General features: G+C 36.3%; 1 protein-coding gene across 2 annotated transcripts in view; it reads left to right on the forward strand.

The window, feature by feature from the left end:
- Nucleotides 1-314: 314 nt before the first annotated feature.
- LOC121379034 (inactive rhomboid protein 1-like) overlaps nt 315-25198 on the forward strand; it is a 29475-nt gene continuing 4591 nt past the window's right edge. Inside the window, exons 1-11 of one of the 2 annotated variants that reach the window (XM_041507476.1) lie at nt 315-428; nt 2339-2672; nt 4834-4944; nt 5387-5520; nt 9842-10111; nt 12550-12661; nt 13076-13150; nt 17120-17281; nt 19311-19402; nt 20563-20626; nt 21231-21413. In XM_041507476.1, coding sequence (XP_041363410.1) covers nt 316-428; nt 2339-2672; nt 4834-4944; nt 5387-5520; nt 9842-10111; nt 12550-12661; nt 13076-13150; nt 17120-17281; nt 19311-19402; nt 20563-20626; nt 21231-21413 — 1650 coding nt within the window. In that variant the 5' untranslated portion in view covers nt 315. The remainder of the gene's footprint in view (nt 429-2338; nt 2673-4833; nt 4945-5386; nt 5521-9841; nt 10112-12549; nt 12662-13075; nt 13151-17119; nt 17282-19310; nt 19403-20562; nt 20627-21230; nt 21414-25198) is intronic. The other variant, XM_041507477.1, reaches the window with a different exon arrangement.

Genomic DNA, 25198 nt, shown 5'->3' on the forward strand with positions numbered 1-25198 from the left:
GAATTTTTGGGGATCAAATGCTGTATTTAAGTCTATTTTGTACATGTGAATATCCTGCACCTCCCTCCCCTCAAAACTGGGTTTTTAAACTCTTACGTCTTATCACCTTCTTTGGATGACATATCCAATTATTCCTATTAGTAAAATTGCATTCACTTAAAGTAGGGCTAATGAACTTTTAATCGTGGCTAGTACATTTTTTAAATCACTGATCCCTTGGCTAGTGGATTTTTATAACAATTCTAGAAGCTCTGATTATACTGTTATAGTATGATGATTATGATGGGTTTTTTAATATATTTTTTTAAAGATATGATGGATAGTGCTTACAACAGACAGATATCTCGGCTGACCACAGCCAGTGCGCCACCAACCAGTGGAGCAGGGGGTGAACCAGCATCTGGCAGTAGGATGAAGCGATTTGGCAGGTACACAGACATTTATGGTGTTACACTAAACTCACAACGTATTTGCACTTTTATTCAGTTGTTTCAACCTTTTAAGTTAGTGCCTGCTTGTGTATCGATTCCTATTTTGATCAAATATCGATTCCTACATTGTATATTAATTCCATATTTATTTACCAATGTACTTATCAGGGTTTTTTATCGACACATTATTTCCTTAAGAAAAAAGACAGTGGACAGAGAATATGTTCCTGCTTGTACCAGTATATAGCTCTACATGTATGATGTGGTATTTCTACATTAAAACTGTGTTTAATCAGGGTTTTACTTTTTATCAGGTTTATATTTCTTATTTTTAACATTTCGACTCTGCTTTGTGCAGTGATACAGCTTTGATCATGTATTACGGTTGTGTCATTCAGATTACCTTGGATGTTCAATCAATTGCTTTAAAACATGCATCAGAAAAAAAGAAGAGTTAACCTGTGTACTTTGATGGTAATTTGTACATAATTTTTGTTTCAATTTACACTGCACTGTTAATTACCCCCCAATAAAATGTTATTTGAGACAGTATGGGTTTAAAACTTAATAAATTAACATGTTTTTATATGAATTTTATCTTTATTCATTATGTTGGCGCTGTCAAAATATAGAACATGTTCTACATGTATGTATCCCCCATGTGTAGTGTGTTTTGTCATATTGGATTCGGTATCAGTGTTTTTTTTGTTTTTTTCTTAACTAGTACCATACTCGCCAGACCCTAAAATTGATGGTCGCCCAATGGACTACCTTTGTAAAAAAAAATTGGTCGCTCTTATCCAATAAAGGTCGCAACGGACGACCAGGTGACTGCTAATTTTCAAGCCTTCCTTTCATTACGTCATGGGTCAAATCTTACAGAAATTCCGGAAACAAATTCTACTGGTTCTGATTTTCAGGGCAATATTTTTAAATCGAAAATATATCGGTATATAATTTTTTTTAAATATCCTAATCATATTAAACAATATGTTGATTGATATAGCTCAATACATCATATATCTGGAACAGCACTTTAAAGAAAATGCTGATGAATATTGAATTCTTCAAATTAAATGGCGTCACTTAAAACTGAATGTTCTCCTTTAATAAACCTCATAAGATGATGTCATTACGTCAGTGGGAAGTCGTTACATAAAACAGGTCATGAAAAGGACATGATGTCCTGATTTTTGTGTATTTTTAACTAAATAGAAGTGTTGTTTGTAAATACAATAAAGTACACTTACATGTATAACAAACATGCTTAGAATGAACTACATGTACTGCATAGAACAAACTGATCGTAAAGTCCTGTTTTATCTCCCTATATATATTAATGACCAACTTATGCAAATACACAACGAACTACTGCTATTGCGAACTAACTATCATGGTCCCTTTTAGTTTGTTATAAGAATGAATGAATGAATGAATGAATGAATGAATTTTTAACGACACCCCAGCACGAAAAATACATCGGCTATTGGGTGTCAAACTATGGTAATGCAAATAAATAAGTGATGATCAACATCAATATAAAAATTCAAAACAAAAACAGTGTAAAGAACTGTGCAAAAACACAAATATCACAGAAATTTTACGGATGCTGAATTTTACTCAAAACTTCAATTTTGTGCTGTATTGGCCATTCTCAAAGAGAATGTTACACTCCTGCACGACGGTGAGGTTACAGCACACGCAGGGGAGTTTGTTATAAGAGTATTTTACTGTATATAAATTGTTTGTAATATTTGTGAATATATTGATGTATAACAGTCAGATATTTAGTATAAAGTTGCTTTGCTATGCTATTGGATTTTATGCACTGTGTGTGATTGTTATTCATCGATAAAACCCCCCCAAAAAACCCACTACAATTATTATATTTAACATACTTCAAACAGGTACATGAAGAGCAGTGTGGCAGATTTCTTTGGTGTTGGTGAAGAGGACTGCTCCCGATCTGACAGGTGGGACAACCGTCGGAAGCGCTATGCAGGGTCGATCGGCAAGTTGAAGGAAGAGCTCATACACCCGGAAGATGAACTCGACTCTGCATCTCCCCGGATCATCGACCCCCTGCGCGTACCAGGAAGGCACATCAGTGAAACAGATAGATATTCACGCAGGACAACACCGCTTTCAAGTACAAGCACGTACCGCAGGGGCTACCCCGGTACACCAAGAAGTAAAGACTCTGTCATCAAAATGACCTGGCAGGGTATATCGACATTGGCTGTAAGTTGTATTTTATCTATGACTCTGTGATCAAAATGACCTGGCAGGTTATATCGACATTGGCTGTAAGTTGTATTTTATCTATGACTGTCATCAAAATTTTGCCAGGATACTAAATTCTCAGGTGGGATACCAGATTTTGAAATGTTAGTATCCAAATGGGATACTGCCCCAAAATTTTAATCTTGAACACTGGACTGTCATCAAAATGACCTGGCAGGGTATATCCACATTGGCTGTAAGTTGTATTTTATCTATGACTAATCAAAATTACCTGGCAGGGTACATGTATATCGACATTGGCTGTAAGTTGTATTTTATCTACATGTGTATGACTGTCATCAAAATGACCTGGCAGGGTATATCGACATTGGCTGTAAGTTGTATTTTATCTATGACTGTCATCAAAATGACCTGGCAGGGTACATGTATATCGACATTGGCTGTAAGTTGTATTTTATCCACATGTGTATGACTGTCATCAAAATGACCTGGCAGGGTATATCGACATTGGCTGTAAGTTGTATTTTATCTATGACTGTCATCAAAATGACCTGGCAGGGTACATGTATATCGACATTGGCTGTAAGTTGTATTGCATCTATGACTGTCATCAAAATGACCTGGCAGGGTATATCGACATTGGCTGTAAGTTGTATTTTATCTATAACTCTGTCATCAAAATGACCTGGTAGGGTATATTGACACTGGCTGTAAGTTGTATTTTATCTATGAATTTTAGATGTTTACTTTTGATTAATTATTAATTGGTGTGGTCTTTAACTTGTGTACATATATATAGGGGCCTATGGAATATTGTAATGCTGCTGTCCATGTTGCCTCAGTTGTGTCTACAGGTTTGTTCCATTTGATTTTCACACATTTAACTTTTAACTACATGTATTTGATTCTCCCGACATTCAGAGGAGTAATTAAAGGGACATTCCTGAGTTTGCTGCAACTTTTAATATGTTATCGACCTACAGAGTCTTTTTAACGATTGTAATTACATATCAAATATATTTTTCTGCATAACATATTAGTTATTGGCTGTAAGTTGTATTTTATCTATAACTCTGTCATCAAAATGACCTGGTAGGGTATATTGACACTGGCTGTAAGTTGTATTTTATCTATGAATTTTAGATGTTTACTTTTGATTAATTATTAATTGGTGTGGTCTTTAACTTGTGTACATATATATAGGGGCCTATGGAATATTGTAATGCTGCTGTCCATGTTGCCTCAGTTGTGTCTACAGGTTTGTTCCATTTGATTTTCACACATTTAACTTTTAACTACATGTATTTGATTCTCCCGACATTCAGAGGAGTAATTAAAGGGACATTCCTGAGTTTGCTGCAACTTTTAATATGTTATCGACCTACAGAGTCTTTTTAACGATTGTAATTACATATCAAATATATTTTTCTGCATAACATATTAGTGGCTGTATATTAAACGTGTTTCATTTTATTTCCAAAAATATTATTTTTTCGTACGTACGAAATTGTTTGAAGACAGTATCTAGTTTGGGCTTCTTACAAATATTAAGACGACTAGAAACACATTGAATATACAGACACTGATATTCTCAACAATTTTTTTTTTTAATATGTAAGTTTAATCGTAGAAATATTTTATTAGTCGGAAACATCTTACAATGCAGCAAACTCAGGAATGTCCCTTTAATAGCTCCCTTAACTTACTGAATAATGAGCATTGATATTTAATCCAGGTGCAACCACTCTCAACTGGACATCCATGGGACCAACTAAACTCTCTGTTTTTCACAGGTTTGCATTGACTCTGTCATAAATGGTGTGATGGAGGGCTGCATGAGTATATAAGATTGTAGTGAATTCACTGAATGTCACATATTTTATTCAAATTTCAGGGAGTCAAGAGAAAGCTCAGACAAAAACAGTCGATGAGATTATAGTGAAATCACTGAATATGTCACATTTGATTTATGTTTCAGGAAGTCAAGAGATAGCTCAGACTAAAATTGGCAATGAGAATATGAGATTGTTGTGAAATCGTCAAATATGTCACATATTTGATTTAAATTTCAGGGGCTCAAGAGAAAGCTCAAACAAAAACAGACGATGAGATTGTAGTGAAATCGCCAAATATGTCACATATTTGATTTAAATTTCAGGGAGTCAAGAGAAAGCTCAGACAAAAACAGGCGATGAAAAGTAGAAGCTACGCTCCAGCCAGTCTTGCTGGGGATATTCCCGATGAGGATCTCAGCGTTGCTACCTCACAGGTGATTATAATAACTTGTAACGGCAGGTATGAGGGTGAAGGGCCAATGTGACAATTGCTTCCTAGCCTTGGGCACATTGATTTATTAATCATCAGCTATTGGATTAACTAATCATGAATCAGTTATTGGATGTCAAATATTTGGTAATTCTGACACATAATTTTCAGTTAGTTTGTTTTACTTTTAAACTATTTTTAAACATGGTAGGTGTGTTCTTAGCATTATATGAATTGGTGTGTTACCAAATCTAATAGGTATTAGTTCTTGTTAGTCAATGTTTAGTTTGGTGTTAATTGGGTTGGAGTTTTTGTTTTGCATCAATACTATATAATTTCAATTTTCATACAAGGACAGCTACCCCGACTTTGAAGGTTCAGTGACCTATTCACATTCGCCTGTATGTTGAACATTGTTATGTGTCCAGATGTTTTCTTGTTTGCAGCCAGTCACTGATGATGCCATCAGTTTAGTTGACGATGTGTTTTATGATGAGCCGCTGCCGGGGAGTGGAGATTATGAACCGTCACGCTTAGACAAGATACGAGAAGAGTCAGAAGCCACAGACAGGGGAGAAAGGTATGGGTTAGAAAGAAAGAAAGAAAATGGTTTATTTAACGACGCCCTCAACACATTTTATTTACGGTTATATGGCGTCGGACATATGGGTAAGGACCACACAGATATTGAGGGAGGAAACTCGCTGTCCCCACTTCATAGGCTACTATTTTTCGATTAGCAGCAATGGATATTTTATATGCACCACCCATAGACAGGATAGCACATACCATGGCCTTTGATGTACCAGTCGTGATGCATTGGCTGGAGCGAGAAATAGATATGTGTTATGTCTGAAATCTCTGCCTAGGCCATTCAGTTGGCATTATTTTCATTAATAGTTGTTATGCTTATTTCGAACCACCAATACCTTAAACTGTTTGGTTCAGTCTCTTCAACTGATTCTGATCTTTCGACATCAATATAGTGAGTTTTAAAGTCGCACACCCTAGTTTCAGCCCGCGAAAATTAATTATAATTCTGGTTAATCTACAAACCTGTAACACACTTAGATCACATTTTTATAAAATGGAGTAAAAAAGAAGGTTTTATATCGATAAATACCATGGGAATCCCCGTGACTCAGTTACTTGAAATAATTTTGAAAGTTAGTATTCTGATGTCACCGGTAGATGTCGCTCGAAGCACAGAAATGCCCATGTCACGACAAATTTCCCAGAGTGCACACAGACTTGGGGTGCGTTCCTTTCACCTCTCCTGGGTATGTTCCAACTGTTTTGTCCTCTCCAGATATCGTAAGACTTATTGGTTTTAAGGGTTTGTAACGTTTTGTATTGGGATACTTACTTGTCTGAACTTTATTGCTAATGAAAATGTGCACGAACTGTGAAGAAAAACCTCACAAATGAACGACAAGCAAACGACAACAAATCGATGTTGATTGCGCGAACTGTGTACGAGAAAATAAAAACTGAACCAAAATGATAACGGTCACGTGGTATACCAACATCTGTGACGTTGAAACACGAAGATCCCCTATAAAAATAGATTGGACCTCGTCTGCTCAACGGTTTTTTCTCAGTGGCGCGTGCGTTTTTAAGAAATACAAAAAATGCATTTCGTGGTATTACAAACATCAGGATTATAAGGATTACCAAAAAACACTTCAGGAGAATGAAAATGTATATTCTAAATAATAAAATGTAAGTAAAGTGTAATTTTATTTGTGAAAAATGGGTTTAATAGCAAAAAACAACGGCATAATGGTTAACAACTAGGGCGTGTCCCTTTAAATTTTTAGTCCCCTATCGGTCCAACCTGATGGGGCTATAGGTTCATCTCCGTCCCTCAGGATGTTTTTTTTTTCTTTCACAATGCTTGATACACTGTATATTGAGCTGAAATTTAGTGTATAGCATTATCATATACTATTACAGATCTAGTTTGACTTTGATGATGATTTATCCATTTTTGACAGAATTATGGCCCTTGAGCCGAACCCGAGAGATGTTTCTACAACGAATTTATCTTGCCGACATGTTAAACCATATAGCCAAATAATCACAATAACGCCAAACAATAATTGTTAACAATTTATTAACAGAGCCGTACCACGCGGACGCGAACGAAACCACTTGCCAGTTACGAAAAATAGTTCCATCGATAAAAGAGTTTTTAACTTCAAATGTTTGTAACTTTTTTTTTAATCAGAAATGTATGTAGTAAAAAAATAAAAATATTAAAAATAAAAAACCCCCAAACAACTGTTGCTAATCGCGCATTAAAGGGACACACCCTAGTTATGGCTAGTTGTTAACCATTACGGCGTTGTTTTTCGCTATTAAACCCATTTTTTCACAAATAAAATTGCACTTTACTTACCGTTTATTATTTAGAATATACATTTCCATTCACCTGAAGTGTTTTTGGTAATCCTGGTAATCTTGGTTTTTGTAATACCACAAAATGCATTTTTCTTATTTCTTAAAAACGAACGCATGTTTGAGAAAAAACCGTTGAGCAGACAAGGTCTAATCTATTTTTAGACAGGATATTTCCATTTCAATGTCACAGACGTTGGTATACCACATGACCATTATCATTTTGGTTCGGTTTGTTTTCTCGTACACGGTTCGCGCAATCATCATCCGATTTGTTGTTGTTCATTTGTGAGATTTTTCTTCACAGTTCGTGAACATTTTCAGTAACAATAAAGTTCAGACAAGTAAGTGTCTCAATACGAAACGTTACAAACCCTTAAAACCAATAATTTTGCTATGTCTTACGATATCTGGAGAGGGGATACAACCAGGACAGAACAGTTGGAACATGTCCAGGAGAGGTGAAAAGAATGCACCCCAAGTCTGTGCGCACTCTGTGAAATTTGTCGTGACGTAGGCATTGTTGTGCTTCAAGCGACATCTACCGGTGACATCAGAATACTAACTTTCAAAATTATTTCAAGCAATTGGGACATGGGGATTCCCATGGTATTTATCGATATAAAACCTGCTTTTTCACTCCATTTGATAAAACTTGATCTAAGTGTGTTACAGGTTTGTAGATTAACCAAATTATAATTTATTTTCGCTGGATGGAACTAGGGTGTGCGGCTTTAATACAATAACACCATGACCGTAATTAGGTGGCCGAGTTCAACATTGCAGCTTTTAAAAGTATTGAAATAGTGTATTTTATAGTAAAATAAAATTAATTATGTATACTTGATTGATTATCAATGTTATTTATAATCTAATTATTGCTTTAGCATTAACTGGGGTGGCTGGAAACTGTTGGAAATTACAGACGGGGTATAAGAGAATTTGGCTCCGCCCACAGGGGTATACGGGATTTGTCCAACGGCAAACAACCAATGAGATTAAAGAATTTTACATGAAGGCGAGATACGGAAGTTTGTTTTCAGGACTTTTTCCCCACCCAAATGTCTCAAGATATAGAGCTCAAATTTTGTGTATGGCTTTGCAATGTACTATTACAGATCAAATTTGACAGAGTTATATCCCTTGAACTTACGAGATAGAAAATTTGTTGGGCCCAGATGGGGACATGAATACTTGTTAAATTAGAAGCAATATGAGTGTTCACAGAACGAACCACTTCTTGTCTTTGAATGTCTTCAGACAGATGGATATATTTACTTTTAGGCTACTAGATTAATTTTTGACAAAAACCACCTTGAGAGGATTTGGGTTTAAAACATTTTCACAGGGCTTCTCGAATTTTTATGAAATTCACTAGCCATGTGATCAGTGATTTAAAAACTTTTTTAGCCACAATTAAAAATTCACTAGCCCTACTGTACTTTACGTTAATACAATTTTACTAAATAATAGTAATAATTTAACATGTTAAAGACACTAAAATTGGGGGCTGAAGTGGGGGCAGGATATTCATATTTACAAAATAGACTTAACTGCAACATTTGACCAAAAATATTTCTTTAGCAATCGTGCATAACAATAGTAGTCATTTTGTAGCCCAACATTGAATATTACTAGCCATGGGAGTGGGGCTACCCATTGTTGTCGAGCAAAAATACTCAACAAAAACCACTTTTTCAACTGACAATGTCCAGATACATGTACATGTATTTGTCACAGAAAAATGAAAAAGTAAATCAGCTATTATTTTCAATTGTTCTGTTATTATTTCTGACTGATGGGAAATGTGAATACTCTGTATATAATTATTGGATTGGGCCTCATGCCATATTTTGACTAACACTATAATAGTGTGAATTTAAGTATAACAGTAACACTTTTGTTTATTTTTTTACTAAATATATACCAGGGCCCGTGCTTATAAAACTTAAAGTCTAGACTTTAATAAAGTCCAGACTTTAACGTAATGTTATTTGAATGGCTTTGCCATGACGTTAAAGTCTGGACTTTATTAAAGTCTAGACTTTTAAGTTTTATAAGCACGGGCCCAGAGCACATACATAACAAATTGGTTTCATTATCACTAATCTGTTGCAGAAAAATAAAATAATATTGTAAATCTTAACAAGTGGTCTAGCTTATATAACATTTGATATTCAAATTAATACAATCCTGTAACAGTTATAATTATGAAAGCTTGCTTTCAGCATTAACCAGTTACTAATTTTTATTCAACTTGGCTCAAAAAATAAATAAATTGGCTAATCAAATTTTGCATAGATTATCTAATTTCCCAGTTACATTATGCAAATAATTTTTAAAATTTCAAAAATATTTTAAAGATTCTTTGCAGTGTAATTAATCCTTGTATGATTGCAGTTCTAACAATTGTGTGAAATATCTTAATTTCTCTCACTTTTAATTATGCACACCTGCTACTTGAGTTTGCACAATTCTCTATTTACTAAACAGAGGTACAGAAATCCTTTTATTTTTAGCGGATATAAACCTGCTCCTGGGTGGCGGCGAATGCCTCCGCAAGCCCTCCCATCGACTCCTGGGGTAGGGATGGATGAACCAGACTTCCCACTGAAGCGTATTGCGGGCAAGGTCATGCACACAGCACTGGAGAGGGAGAAACGCCATCTGGGGATGGGCTTTGTAGGAAGACTACTGAAGCGAAGTTTTAAAAGTGAAAGATATCAAAAGGATGATGTTCTAAAACAAATGGATAGCCTGGATGATCACAGGTAAATGTAATATTATATACCTTCAAAAAAAGTAGGGGAACCTGAAATATTAATGTTAATATCAACTATTAGACTGAACATATGTTTTGACCACATACATCCTAGTAAGAACGTTCATGTCTGTTTATTAACACCGAAACACATTCCATAGTTAGCACATGCATCACACAGTTGCCCCGTACACATGCGTGGGGTGTCATTCTCGATTTTGACAATTTCCAGGAAGGTCCATTAATCACTGTGGAACATTATTTCTGTCAAATCTTTTTCATTCTGTTGATCATACTACTGTTATTGTTTTGTTTTTAGTAATTTTTATTGTTTGAATTTGCGATTTACTGATAAAAAAACTTCAACTTTCAAATTTCACTTCTGACCCCAATCATCCTTCAAGATCTTTGGTGGTCATAAAACCTACTGTAATACTGAACTAACTACCGGTTGTAATGTTTACCCAATTAATTCACTATTATCATATAACCATTCCCCACAGCTAATATAGGTAGTATTAAACCAAATAACTTCCGGCTGGGTCAAAGTTCGAGGTGCACCGAACTTTTGATAGAGAAGTGAACACCACAAGTCCTGTGATTGGTTATAAATGTGAGTGTGTTGGTTGTAAAAAAAATTAGTTTCATCTGGGCTAAAAATGTATGCAATTTTATTTCATCTAGTACCACTGTGTCAAGTAGCCTTGTGCTTGGAACATGTATGGGGTACCTGTAAAAAAAAGTACTCAAATTTTGTGCGGAACTAGGGTAGTCATAGACGCTACCCGTTATCTCAGAAATGAGAAGCTTGACACCCACTTTTTTGTGATTCACTTTAAGGGTGAGGGGTGGTAGTATTTATATCTGTGGCGTTTATGTCGATTGATACGTTGCAGGTAGGAGTTTTAGCCACATATGTTACTATTGTCGTCTATGGGATTTGATTTGGTAGTATACACCCTATACCGTATAATTTTGGCAATTGTAAATTCTTATTAGAGTTCCCCTACTTTTTTTGAAGAGCATATATGTATGTTATGTGATAACTTGTTTGTTTCAGTGCAAAGGTTGTTTATTTTTTTTATAAAAAAATATCATAATCCAAAATTACTGATCTTTATGAGAAGAAATGAAGTCTCTGTCTAACCCATAGAATGTTCTCGATATTTTGTCAATATATTATTGATTGATTTATATTATTATACCAGTTAATTGTTACTAATAATTGGCATAAGAAAAAAAAATCAACAGACAAGCTTTCTGCCAGAGTCGATACAAAGGCTAAAATTATGTACCGTATATTGCCGGGTATTAGCCGACTCCTTGTATAAGGCGACCACTTAGTTTGACCCTAAATATCAAGTACAAAAACATCGGCCTCGTGTATAAACCAAAGTCATCTTTTGTCCAGTTGTACATTGTATTGATTTCAATAATATTGTCAATAAATTGACTTGTGCTTTTCTTTTTCATTACACTTTCTTCCCCTTTAGTTATTACAGACACGTCTTCTATGTAGTGCAAAAATAATTTATCACCAATAAGTCATAACAAGAAAATAAACAATTCAAGCTGTAACAACATATCACTACACATAAGTAATTAAATTATTCACTGAACAGCAAATAATAAACTCATTAAGGCAGGTTTAATCCCTGTTTTCCTCCACACAGAAACAATGTCCATGGCTGTTGTTCACACAAAATCATGTGATCCAATCAAATAAGGGCTTACAAAGTGATATAGACAGAGGTGTCAAACAAAGATAGCGGAACACCTTTTTACCACTGAAATAACAATAAAACAAGTAATTTTTATTATTATTTATCAAACTATTAATGCATTCAAGAACAAAAAAAACTACATAACATTGATGGGGTGTTTTAGTTTATACTTTGCAAAAATTATTGTTACATAAACTGAAAGGCTGTATAAGGGTGATCAAAATTTGTAAGTCGTGGCAGAAAGCCTGAGAGAAATACATGTACAGTATATAAAGATAAGAAACTTTCTTACATTATTTTTATTATTATTTTCTTTTATAAATTAACCATATCAGTTTAAAATAATGTTTATTTTATTATTGAAAAGAAAGACATAGTTAATTACATCTGATTCAGTAGTATGTTCATAAAGGTAAATGCTCACAATCAATTTAAATGGCCATCTCTTTGCAAGTACACAAATGTACCATTGTGATCATGTGTCAAAAATAATATTACATTCAGTGACCCATGAGCATGCTTCTGGAGGCCAAAAATACTCATTATTAATTTTGATTGAACATTTTATTCAGTTGGAAACTGCATAATTATACATAAACAGTATTTTTTAACACAGTAAAAAACCAACCTTTTCTAACTAATTTGTTTAATTCTTTGTTATTTAATATATACAACGATATTAATTTTGTTTTCTGTTTCATTTATTTTCTCTCTTATTTTTCAGACCGTATTTTACATACTGGGTTACCTTTGTACAAATTGTGTGTTTTATTGTTGCTGTTGCTGTGTATGGAATTGCTCCAGTGGGAATCAGTGTAACAGTCTATTCCGAAACAGTAAGTCTGATAGCATACTGAGAAAATCATTCTTTGATATAAGTTAGATGTGTAAGTTTTATGTTACATATATGAAAACTTTATCCTGTGTACTTTCTGTTTTGAGATTATCTGCAGGACAACCCATGTTCAGAATGGATTTTTATAGATCCCATTCTATGGTAATTGCAACAACTCCAGTAACTGACCCCATGCCAGCTCCCCTTATTGATACATTTAGTACTTGAACATTGTCAAGTTCAAATCATAGTTTATCTGATTTTGCCTCAGGCAGTAGGGTATTACCATTTTTAAGTGCAGATATTCTGTATACATTAAAAGCAAAACAAAAAGTAGGTATGATTTATATATATATATATATATGTAAGCTGTATGACATTTAGTGTTATCTAATACATGTATTGTTTTGTTCAGGTTCGGATGCCAAATTTAGCTTTTCAGAAGGAAGATCAACAGGAACGAGATAATTTGTGGATTGGTCCCAGGCAGGTTGGTACCAATAACCATATCATTTTCATACCTCACTTTTATTATTAGTCACCAGCATGCAAGCCATTGGGTTAAAAGCTCAGTCAAAATATATTACAAACTATCATTTCCTTGTCATGGGCCCCCTTTTATGAAGAGATGTTATCACTAATATCTTTAGGTAAAACTGGGGCCAGGGCTCGTGCTTATGAAACCTTTAGAGTCTAGACTCAATATTTAATGATGTCACCTGCATGCAGTTTGTATGGTGTTGTCATGACGTTAAAAGTCTTGGACTGTTATTTGAGTCATGAGTCTAGATTCTAAAAGTTTTATAAGCACCAGGTCAGATAACACTGTTAAAAATCCATAGAAAAAAAAGAAAAAGGAATTTGGTTTGTAACAAAGTGTATATACCCTGCTGTATCCTGCTTGTATTGCGTATGTGTAATAAGACTTGTCTCTATGACGGCAGGCTGATCTGATCCACCTCGGGGCCAAGTACTCTCCCTGCACACTGCTTGTATTGTGTGTGTAATAAGACTGTAATATGACTGCAGGCTGATCTGATCCACCTCGGGGCCAAGTACTCTCCCTGCACACTGCTTGTATTGTGTATGTGTAATAAGACTGTAATATGACTGCAGGCTGATCTGATCCACCTCGGGGCCAAGTACTCTCCCTGCACACTGCTTGTATTGTGTATGTGTTAAGACTTGTCTCTATGACGGCAGGCTGATCTGATCCACCTCGGGGCCAAGTACTCGCTCTGCACACTGCTTGTATTGTGTATGTGTAATAAGACTGTAATATGACTACAAGACTGTAATATGACTACAGGCTGATCTGATCCACCTTGGGGCCAAGTACTCTCCCTGCACACTGCTTGTATTGTGTATGTGTAATAAGACTGTGTAATATGACTGCAGGCTGATCTGATCCACCTCGGGGCCAAGTACTCGCTCTGCACACTGCTTGTATTGTGTATGTGTAATAAGCCTGTGTAATATGACTGCAGGCTGATCTGATCCACCTCGGGGCCAAGTACTCTCCCTGCACACTGCTTGTATTGTGTATGTGTAATAAGACTGTGTAATATGACTGCAGGCTGATCGGATCCACCTCGGGGCCAAGTACTCTCCCTGCACACTGCTTGTATTGTGTATGTGTAATATGACTGCAGCTGATTTGATCCACCTCAGGGTCAAGTACTCTCCCTGCACACTGCTTGTATTGTGTATGTGTAGTAAGACTTGTTGCTATGACTGCAGGCTGATCGGATCCACCTTGGGGCCAAATACTCTCCCAGAACACTGCTTGTATTGTGTATGTGTAATAAGACTGTGTAATGTGACTGCAGACTGGTCTGATCCACCTTGGGGCCAAGTACTCTCCCTGCACACTGCTTGTATTGTGTATGTGTAATAAGACTAATATTACTGCAGCTGATCTGATCCACCTCGGGGCCAAGTGCTCTCCCTGCACACTGCTTGTATTGTTTATGTGTAATAAGTCTGTAATATGACTGTGTAATATGACTGCAGGCTGATCTGATCCACCTCGGGGCCAAGTATTCTCCCTGCACACTGCTTGTATTGTGTATGTGTAATAAGACTGTAATAAGACTGTAATATGACTGCAGGCTGATCTGATCCACCTCGGGGCCAAGTACTCTCCCTGCACACTGCTTGTATTGTGTATGTGTAATAAGACTGTGTAATATGACTGCAGGCTGATCTGATCCACTTCGGGGCCAAGTACTCTCCTTGCATGCTGCTTGTATTGTGTATGTGTAATAAGACTGTGTAATATGACGGCAGGCTGATCGGATCCACTACAGGGCCAAGTACTCTCCCAGAACACTGCTTGTATTGTGTATGTGTAATAAGACTGTGTAATATGACTGCAAGCTGATCTGATCCACCTCGGGGCCAAATACTCTCCCAGAACACTGCTTGTATTGTGTATGTGTAATAAGACTGTATAATGTGACTGCAAGCTGATCTGATCCACCTCGGGGCCAAATACTCTCCCAGAACACTGCTTGTATTGTGTATGTATAATAAGACTGTGTAATATGACTGCAAGCTGATCTGATCCACCTCGTGGCCAAGTACTCTCCCTGCACACAGCTTGTATTGTGTATGTGTAATAAGACTGTGTAATATGACGGCAGGCTGATCGGATCCACCTCGGGGCCAAATACTCTCCCAGAACACTGCTTGTATTGTGTATGTGTAATAAGACTGTGTAATATGACTGCAAGCTGATCTGATCCACCTCAGGGCCAAGTACTCTCCCTGCACACTGCTTGTATTGTGTATGTGTAAGAAGTCTTGTTGCTATGATTGCAGGCTGATCGGATCCACCTCGGGGCCAAATACTCTCCCTGCACACTGCTTGTATTGTGTATGTGTAATAAGACTGTAATACGACTGTGTAATATGACGGCAAGCTGATCTGATCCACCTCAGGGCCAAGTACTCTCCCTGCACACTGCTTGTATTGTGTATGTGTAAGAAGTCTTGTTGCTATGACTGCAGGCTGATCGGATCCACCTCGGGGCCAAATATTATCCCAGAACACTGCTTGTATTGTGTATGTGTAATAAGACTGTAATATGACTGCAGGCTGATATGATCCACCTCAGGGCCAAGTACTCTCCCTGCACACTGCTTGTATTGTGTATGTGTAATAAGACTTGTCTCTATGACTGCAGGCTGATATGATCCACCTCAGGGCCAAGTACTCTCCCTGCACACTGCTTGTATTGTGTATGTGTAATAAGACTGCAGGGATTTACCGGACGCACAAAACTTGCATATAGGACGCACTAAAACTTAACTGGATCCGCAAAAATAGAGATACTGCGTCCCGTGGGACGCATAAAATATCTGACATTTTCAGTAACCCTGTCCACTATCAAAGATCGATCATTCTGTGTAACACACTATTTCTTTTCTACCTATAAACTGTATTCAAATGGGGATTCCCCATATCGAAAACAAAAAGTTTTATTAATCTCTGGGAACACTGCGTCTTTATCCTTTGCTGCGCTTAATCGGGTAAAGTTGGTAATTTCCGGAAAGCGATCGCGGATTTGCGATCATTCGGAACTTCTGATCAACAGGCCGAACACAATCGGAAATTCCCAGGCAAATAAAACAAATTGGTTAAATGTTCTGATTTGCATTAACAAACAAGTAGCACGATTCATAAACAACGCATGGTATTGTGAGTGTCATTTAGCTTGCAGGAAATGGTTCAAATAATTATACAGATCAAAGTGAAATGTTGATTTTGAAAGAATAAACAATGAATACCGACATTGATTTCCCGAAAGGAAAAACAACACAGCTTGTTAACTTTACTTTAATGAAACATATAGTATACACGTGATTTGTTGTCTGCAGCTCTGTCGTTTGTGTGGTTTTGGGACCCTTTGTTTTCTGGTTGGGATCCCCAGAAAAGAAAGAGGTGAGTCCAAGGGACCCCCATTTCAGAAAAACAAGGTAAATCCCTGAGACTGTGTAATATGACGGCAGGCTGATCGGATCCACTTCGGGGCCAAGTACTTGTCCTGCACACTGCTTGTATTGTGTATGTGTAAGAAGTCTTGTTGCTATGACTGCAGGCTGATCGGATCCACCTCGGGGCCAAATACTCTCCCAGAACACTGCTTGTATTGTGTATGTGTAATAAGACTGTAATATGACTGCAGGCTGATCGGATCCACCTTGGGGCCAAGTACTCTCCCTGCACACTGCTTGTATTGTGTATGTGTAATAAGTCTTTGCTTCTATGACTGCAGGCTGATCGGATCCACCTTGGGGCCAAGTACTCTCCCTGCACACTGCTTGTATTGTGTATGTGTAATAAGTCTTTGCTTCTATGACTGCAGGCTGATCTGATCCACCTTGGGGCCAAGTACTCTCCCTGCACACTGCTTGTATTGTGTATGTGTAATAAGACTGTGTTATATGACTGCAGGCTGATCTGATCCACCTCGGGGCCAAGTACTCGCCCTGCATGCGGTGGGATGAGAACCTGAACCACGCGTTGAACCTCGACCTGCAGGAGGAGAAGACTTCAGCCTGCTGTGTGCGCAACGACGGCTCGGGCTGTGCTCAGATGACAGAGAAGAGATGCAGTGTAAGTGACGGCTTGTGTAGCAATCACAGTTCTTAAATTGTATCATATTCATATGTTATTCTTTGACACCCAATACCCAGGTCTCACACTGGAACAAATTTTGGTTTAGCCAATTTTCATATACATTAGAGTAGCAGGGTTAGCTCTGGGTATCAGACAATTTTGTCAAATTATCTTTAAAAAAACAGCTAAATCTATAGCTATTTTCCAACAAAATATAAATTATTACACAATTTGTTTTCACCAAATTAAATAAAATTTGTCATTTGTTTTTTAAAATATGCAATTGGCAAATTTGACGAGTGGCAGGGCTAGCACTGGAATAGCTCCTTGCAAATTATTAGCATGATTAATTTAAGGAATATTTTATAGCCAAAGACTACAACGTCAATGTTGTAAATACTTTGTATAAAAACGAGCAATTTGACAGTGGACAAGGTGAGTCTTGAGGACCCAGTGTTTTGTTAATCTTCAAGTTGCAGTGTGATTGAGATCTTCTGTAGCAGCAGTTCAAAGTTTAAAAATTTTGTATTTAAAAGGAAGCACTAGATCACTACCAATCCTCTGTGGACATGATTACCAGTGCTTTATAACTGGTATATTAAATACCGTTTGATGCTAATCAGGGGTCACAGCAAGTGACTACTGGATCAAAAGTGGATTTATTTTTTAGTTTCTTATGTGTCCAACTGGAGGGGATTATAGGTTGTCGTGACCGTCCTTCCATCTGTCTATTTCTCTGTCTATCCCACGTATACATAGTTATCCAGACGGGTTTTTTCACAGTGCCTCAAGATATAGACCTGATATTTTGTATTTATTATATAACATTTAATGAAATATCTTAAAATATCAGTGAAATAAAGTGTTATCAGTCACTCAGTGATGATAACACATTTTAGAGTGAAAATTTCAATATTTCACTTTAAAATGTGTTATCGTCACTGTAGAAAGTGTTATCTTCACTGTAAGAAAGCTGGAACTAATTTGCTGCTGGCATTTTAAAAATAAAGGTAAATTGCCAAAAGTTATGTAATAAATAAAGGATATTTCATGTTTTTTGTCAAATATGATTTTTATCTCATCTCGTGAAGTTTGCAATCATATCATACTCGTCATGCAAACGCAACTCATGAGATATGATTGCAAACTTCACGAGATGAGACATAAATCATATTTGACAAAAAACATGAAATATTCTCTATATAGCTATATCATGTACTGTTACAGATCAAGTTTAACTTTTATGGTGAGGGTCCTTGAACATAGGAGATATGAAAATTTGTTGGGACCATGTATTACAGAATGCTTGTTAAACCTAAAATTAACATGCATATAGAATTTTTTTTTTTTTATCCCACTGCCCCCTTTTCTTTTACCCCTTTGAATTCCATCTCATTTCTTCCCGATCTGGCAACTCCTATCTTTCAACTTCTTTTGCTGTATACCTCCACATCCCAATCCTTGTATCTCCAATGGTGACAGGTGCTTGTCTCTTGTGGCTATCCGTTTAAATTAATTTGACTATAGAAAAATGCATAATAAAATTCAGTTTTACTGATAATTAGCAGTGCATACATGTACCATACTTATACGTGAATTCAGTGGAAAGCTATAGTCACATAAGGAAGGATTTGTTTATCTAGTAATTATAATATGTATACTCCAGGTGGTGACATCAGGTAAAAAATTATAAGGTAACACCCTGAGTATACAGAAAGTTTGAAGCTTAACTTTGTTTAGTAGCTGATGTAGGCATTGAAGTATAAATCGTAATAAGATAATCAATGTTTCATGTTTAGTCTGGGCTTAATATTATAAAACTTTTAAAGTCTGCAATCAAGGCATTAATAAAATTTCAGCAATACAACAGCAGGGAGTTGTTTCTGTTATCCATTAACTGTATGTATACATGTACATCATTCACTGAGAGCTGTGGATTCTTATGGATTGATCTTAGAATAGTTTAACAGTGCCTGCATAGTGATGGTTTCTCTGTTCCTTACTTCCACATCTTTTATTATTTCAGCCTGTCTTGTCATCATTTGAAGACTGGGGGGCTGCAGGAAACAGTGGTCCAAACGATCGCAAGTCTGGCTCAGTTTGTGGCCAAGATCCACGGTACATTACAGCAAATAGCATCATGAAAATTATACATTATGTGGAAGTCATCATTGTCATAGGAATTTGACTATTGCAGGAGCATAACATGTTCCAGATCTGGGGGGCTCCTTTTGTTTACATTTTCCCTAGACACCCATAGTATATGACTAGCCTAATATTGCACAGTAACAATTGTCTTAACTCTCTGAATCCCATGGTCTACACCATAGGCGTACGGACTCCCATTTTTAGGTGGGTGGGGGCAGGCTGGTTTTTGCCCGAATTAAATGAAAATGTCAGAATCTGGATAACAACATTTATTCATATTAGCTTTACTACCAAACAGCTATATAGGATTGCAAATGAATCACTATGCATTTTTACATGGATTACAACTAATTTTTATTGTCGAATGATGGAAATACATGGTGAAAAGGTCTCAGGTGAACACATTTTTCCTGAATATCTCTTATCAGTTTTGCCCGAATTTGAGGTTTTGCTCCAGTACTAGAGGGGCAGTTGCCTCCCCCACCCGCTGTCTCGTACGCTTATGGTCTACACCCCTGCTATGAAAACAAACTGTACAATTATTGACTTGATGACTATGCATGTATCTTTACATACAGTATGATCGATTTCACTTTGGTATGAATTATTAACTTTAACAATATGATCCAACTGTGATCCAATTCACATTAAAGTGAATTCTCAATTTTAACTATAGGATCCAACTGTGATCAAATTCACTTTGGTGCGAATTCTCAACTTTAACAATATGATCCAACTGTGATCGAATTCACTTTGGTGTGAATTCACATCTTTAACTATAGGATCCAACTGTGATCGAATTCACTTTGGTGTGAATTCTCAACTTTAACAATATGATCCAACTGTGATCAAATTCACTTTGGTGCGAATTCTCAACTTTAACTATAGGATCCAACTGTGATCAAATTCATTTTGGTGCGAATTCTCAACTTGAACAATATGATCCAACTGTGATCGAATTCACTTTGGTGTGAATTCACATCTTTAACTATAGGATCCAACTGTGATCGAATTCACTTTGGTGTGAATTCACAACTTTAACAATATGATCCAACTGTGATCGAATTCACTTTGTAAGGAATTCTCAACTTTACGTTGTCTAACTTGATTTAGTTTTTTCTTTCTTTCAGTTTTTGTACAGACCCTGCCTCAGTGCCTCCATTTGAGTGGGAAGATGACATAACAAAATGGCCAGTAAGTACATTTAGATTAAAATAAATGGTGTTTACAGAGAAATATAATTAAAAAATAAGCATAAAATAATACAAATTTATTTAAATTGATCCATAGTGCACATAGGATCTTATTTTTTTATAAAGGTGAACTAGATTAGTAATTACAAGTTATACAGGAATATAACAAATTAAAAATGTATTATTATAATTATTATTATTAGTAGTATCATTATTAGTATCATTATTATTAGTAGTAGTCACATATTGGTCCAACCGGCGTGGACTATAGGTTTCATCTCCATCCTTCTGTCCGTCTGTTCCACATATAGTTTTCCAGATGGGTTTTTTAACAGTGCATCGAGAAACAGATGAAAATTTGTGTATAGCTGTATCAGGTTCTCTTACAGATCAAGTTTAACTTTCATTGTAATTTACACATTTTTCACAGAGTTGTGGCCCTTGAACTTCGGAGAACATTTTATATTGCTTTAGCAGTATTCTCAGAATGCTTATTATTATTGTTGGTTTTTTTTGCTTTGTTTTTTATATATACCAAGCCATAATGAAATCTTTAAATATTCCTGACTTTGTCAGTGATAATTTTTGTTTTCTTTGCTTCACAGCTGTGCCTGACAACAGACAGACCAAACGTAACACAAGCCAGTACACAGGATCGTCACATGACATGTGAAGTCGTAGGTCACCCATGTTGCCATGGGATACAGGGTGAATGTATTATTACAACACGTGAACACTGCGATCTGAAGAGAGGCTATTACCACGAAAATGCGTATCTTTGTTCTCAGGTACTTGTTTTGTTTATTATGCCTGAAACAGACTGTATTGTAGTCTGGTAGCAGTATAATGGGAGCAATGCGTATTTTTACAGCAAATGAACAATGCTAAAGTCTTGACCTTGGACTTCAATAATTTTAGAAATGAGGTATCCAGTCATCATACTGGGACTATGTCACACTATGTAGCTTAATCAGCTTATTTTGGCTTTAGGTCTCAGACCTAACTTCTAATTGCAAATTCTGCCCACCTCAAACTTAACCCCCCCCCCCCCCTCCTGGCCTGGACTTAGTCACTGGCGATGTCAGAGGCTAAGCCTGTGACAGGCGTGTTCGAAACCTTAGTGGTATACGAGCATGTTAAACAAGTATCTCACTCACTCACACTATGTAGCCTCTGAAAGTGATCAAAATGCATGGCCTTACTACACCGCCCTACGTAATGTCTGTCTCCAGTATTACCGTTTATTATGAAATATGTGCATCTACAGAAAATATAAATTTTTAAAGTGATATTCAATGAAAATTCATATTTTCGCTGTATTTAGTTAAAGAGTTAAAGTGAAAATATAGAAGTCATATTTATATTTTTGGGAACAATTACCTCCTTTGTAAATTATTAGGTTTTAATTATTGAGGTCAGTGTCACTTCATTGTTCTTAAGTTTGATGATTAACAAAGCATCTGATCATATTTAAAAAAATTTTTTTTTAAATTTAAACAATTGTACCTATAAAAAAAATGGATATGAAGTGCAATTATGATAAAATATCTAAAACTGATTGAGTAATGAAATGAATTCATGAAAATATAGCTTTCACACATCACCCTGTTGCCAAAAAAAATCATATGCATTTGAAAACCCCCAATGAATTAGCCTTTATTTATGAATGTAATATCATACATACACATAGACATTCACACACATGAGCTTGCATGCATGAGCCCACACCTGTATAATGCTACATTTGTAAATCACATTTAATTGGCTTTTATACAGATCTATAGTTTTGGGGGTTTTGAAATTATTATTCTGTCTATATTATGTATAGACTATTTAAGACAAGATGTGCAGTTAAGTAACTCAAAGCTAATAAATTGTTAGTCCAATCCATTTGTTTTGTAAATGCTGCATTGCAATAAAAAAAATTCAATCAATAAGAAACTATTTAAAAAAAAAAAAGCAAATGCACTTTCAAATTCTGTTTTGTTTTACTATGCAACTTTTGTAATCACAAATATTTTGCAAAAATATTTTTGATACTTGCATGCATTTTGCCACCATTTTGCCTCTGTTGGAAGAAAAAAAGCATTCCTTTTAAAGTTATATAACTCCTTAATGTAACCTTGCTTAGTTCTGTTGTCTGAACATTAGCTTTAGACTATAATAAAATAAATGCTAGACCCAGGGAGTGAAATTTTATTTTTTATTTTTTATTTTTTGACACATTGGAAATACATGTACCAGGCCTTTCCCCAGGATTTTTTTAAGGCGCTTATATACATATATAGCATCATTATAACACAAAAATCAAGCCAAAAGAAGTGGGGTAGTGGGTTGAAAACAGTTAAGTGTTTGCCTTCAATCCATCAAATCATATTGGGGGTGGGTTTTTTTTTGGGGGGGGGGTTTAAAACTTTAAAAAAAAAAAAAAAAACCCATCAATTCCCCACCCCCAACAATTTCATAATTTGCGCCATGTTGTTGCTGTTGATTTCAGCATCGTGTTAAATGCTTGTTGTGATTTCTGCTTGTAAAATACCTAAGCTAAGAATGCTGACTTCACAGTATATTCCATTTATAAAAAAAAGAAAGAAAAAAAGTTGATAAAATAAAATTTTACGGTCTTTCTAAAATCCAGCTAATTTATTAAATATCACCTCACAGTTTAACAAATACATATCTAGCATTATCTAACAAATATGATTATTGTAAACTAATTCAGTGTACGTTATACTGCATGTTCATTTCCTGCGATCGCGATCTCAGTGCGTGCTCTCGACCATAGGTACAAAATTAACAAAGACAAAGGAAATAACGAAACTGCAGTTAGGTATTCATTGATGCAAACAACTATTGTTTTTCTACACATTTACATCAAGATTTACTTCTGTGTAATCGTATTGTTCATGTCCGCAACGATGTCTCTTGACACGTGGGTGTCAGCTGACTCTGAAGCGTGACGTATATTACTCCGAGAGCTTTCCTCAGTTCAGCCAACGAACGTTCTTCCTAACGTTCGCGAATTATTTGATTGGTGTCCGTCGTGTCCATTTGGTTTAACGTGAAGCGCACAAAACAGTGTAGCGAACGTTTTGTTTTCGCTAGGTCTGGCTGAACTCAGCCCTTGGGATAGCCGACATGTCTTTTGGCCCTGAACTGGCATGTGTATTCAAATTGACATGCAGTGTCGGTTTGTTACTTTGGTTCAAAGACTTTACAAAATTAAAATAGCAAGTTACATATCTTCCAGACATTGAATCACCGTCACATTGCTGTCATACATGTCAAATGCATGCCGTTAAAATTAATAACCTTGATTATTAAAATTAGCAAACATCATAAGGCATACGCTGTATTCTGGATAACACCATTTCTCGTTACCGGTCGCGAGATCGCTATTATGCTAATTGAATATTTGGTATTATTATGTTTGAGGTGTCGAATAGATTATGTAACCGTTTGTTCACATCAGAAGATAGAAAATGGCTCGGCCAAAATTTAAGCCACTTGCAAATTTTATTAGCCATTTTTTTGTAAAAATAATTTTTAATTAGCCGATGGCTAAATTGGTTACCGACAGCACGAGCCCTGGATTTTTTCAGTGTGTTTTGGGAAGAGGGTGTTAGGATAGAAATTACTGATTGCCAACTTAACTATACTATTAAAAAGTGCTTGAAGCTTGATTGCTCGGCACTGGAATCCCGTTATGCATAAGCGCCTTCCTGATGGATTAGCGGTCCCAGTAGATGTGGTAAAATTACCAAACACCAATTGTGAGCAGACGACTGGTCAATTGTTAGGTATTTAGGACGTGTTTTACCTGTCATAATAATTAGGTGTGCTTGGTATACTGGTACACAAGTTGTTTGCAAGAGGTAGTCGACTGCCACGCTCGTACTTGTGATAATTGTTTTTCTAAAGTACATCAAATCAAGGCGTAGCAGCAATTGATTTAAGGCGCTTCCACGCCCTCAAAGAGCTTACTTTACGGACCAAGGTTTGACGGGCTGCTACGCCTAATGGCCCTGGGGAAACCCCTGCATGTACCACACATCAAACATTATAATTAATTCTATAATTATGTGTAAAGCACAAATTATAAGGAAAAACAATTGGGTGGTAAAACAGCAGCCAGGCATGAAAATATAGGATTTATGTTTACCTTCGCATATTTAATTAGTATGCTAAGCACTGTATACAACCTGGGGCGGGATTTAGCTCAGCCGGTTGAGTGCTCGCTTGAGGTGCTTGTGTCGCAGGATCGAACCACCTCGATGGATCCATTCAACCGATTTGGTTTTCTCTCGTTCCAACCGGTGCACCACAACTAGTCAAAGGCCGTGGTATGTGCTTTCATGTCTGTGGGAAAGTGCATATAAAAGATCCCTTGCTGCATTTAGAAAAATGTAGCGGGTTCCCTCTGATGACTTTGAGTCAGAAATACCAAATGTTTGACATCCAATAGCCGATGATTAATTAATCAATGTGCTTCAGTGGTGTCATTTTGTCATTAAGATTTGTTAGTGTTATCTTTATAAATTTCATCAGCAAACTATTTAACTGGCTAAGCAAT

Source organism: Gigantopelta aegis, chromosome 8 (genome assembly GCF_016097555.1).
Source record: "Gigantopelta aegis isolate Gae_Host chromosome 8, Gae_host_genome, whole genome shotgun sequence".
Taxonomy (NCBI): domain Eukaryota; kingdom Metazoa; phylum Mollusca; class Gastropoda; order Neomphalida; family Peltospiridae; genus Gigantopelta; species Gigantopelta aegis.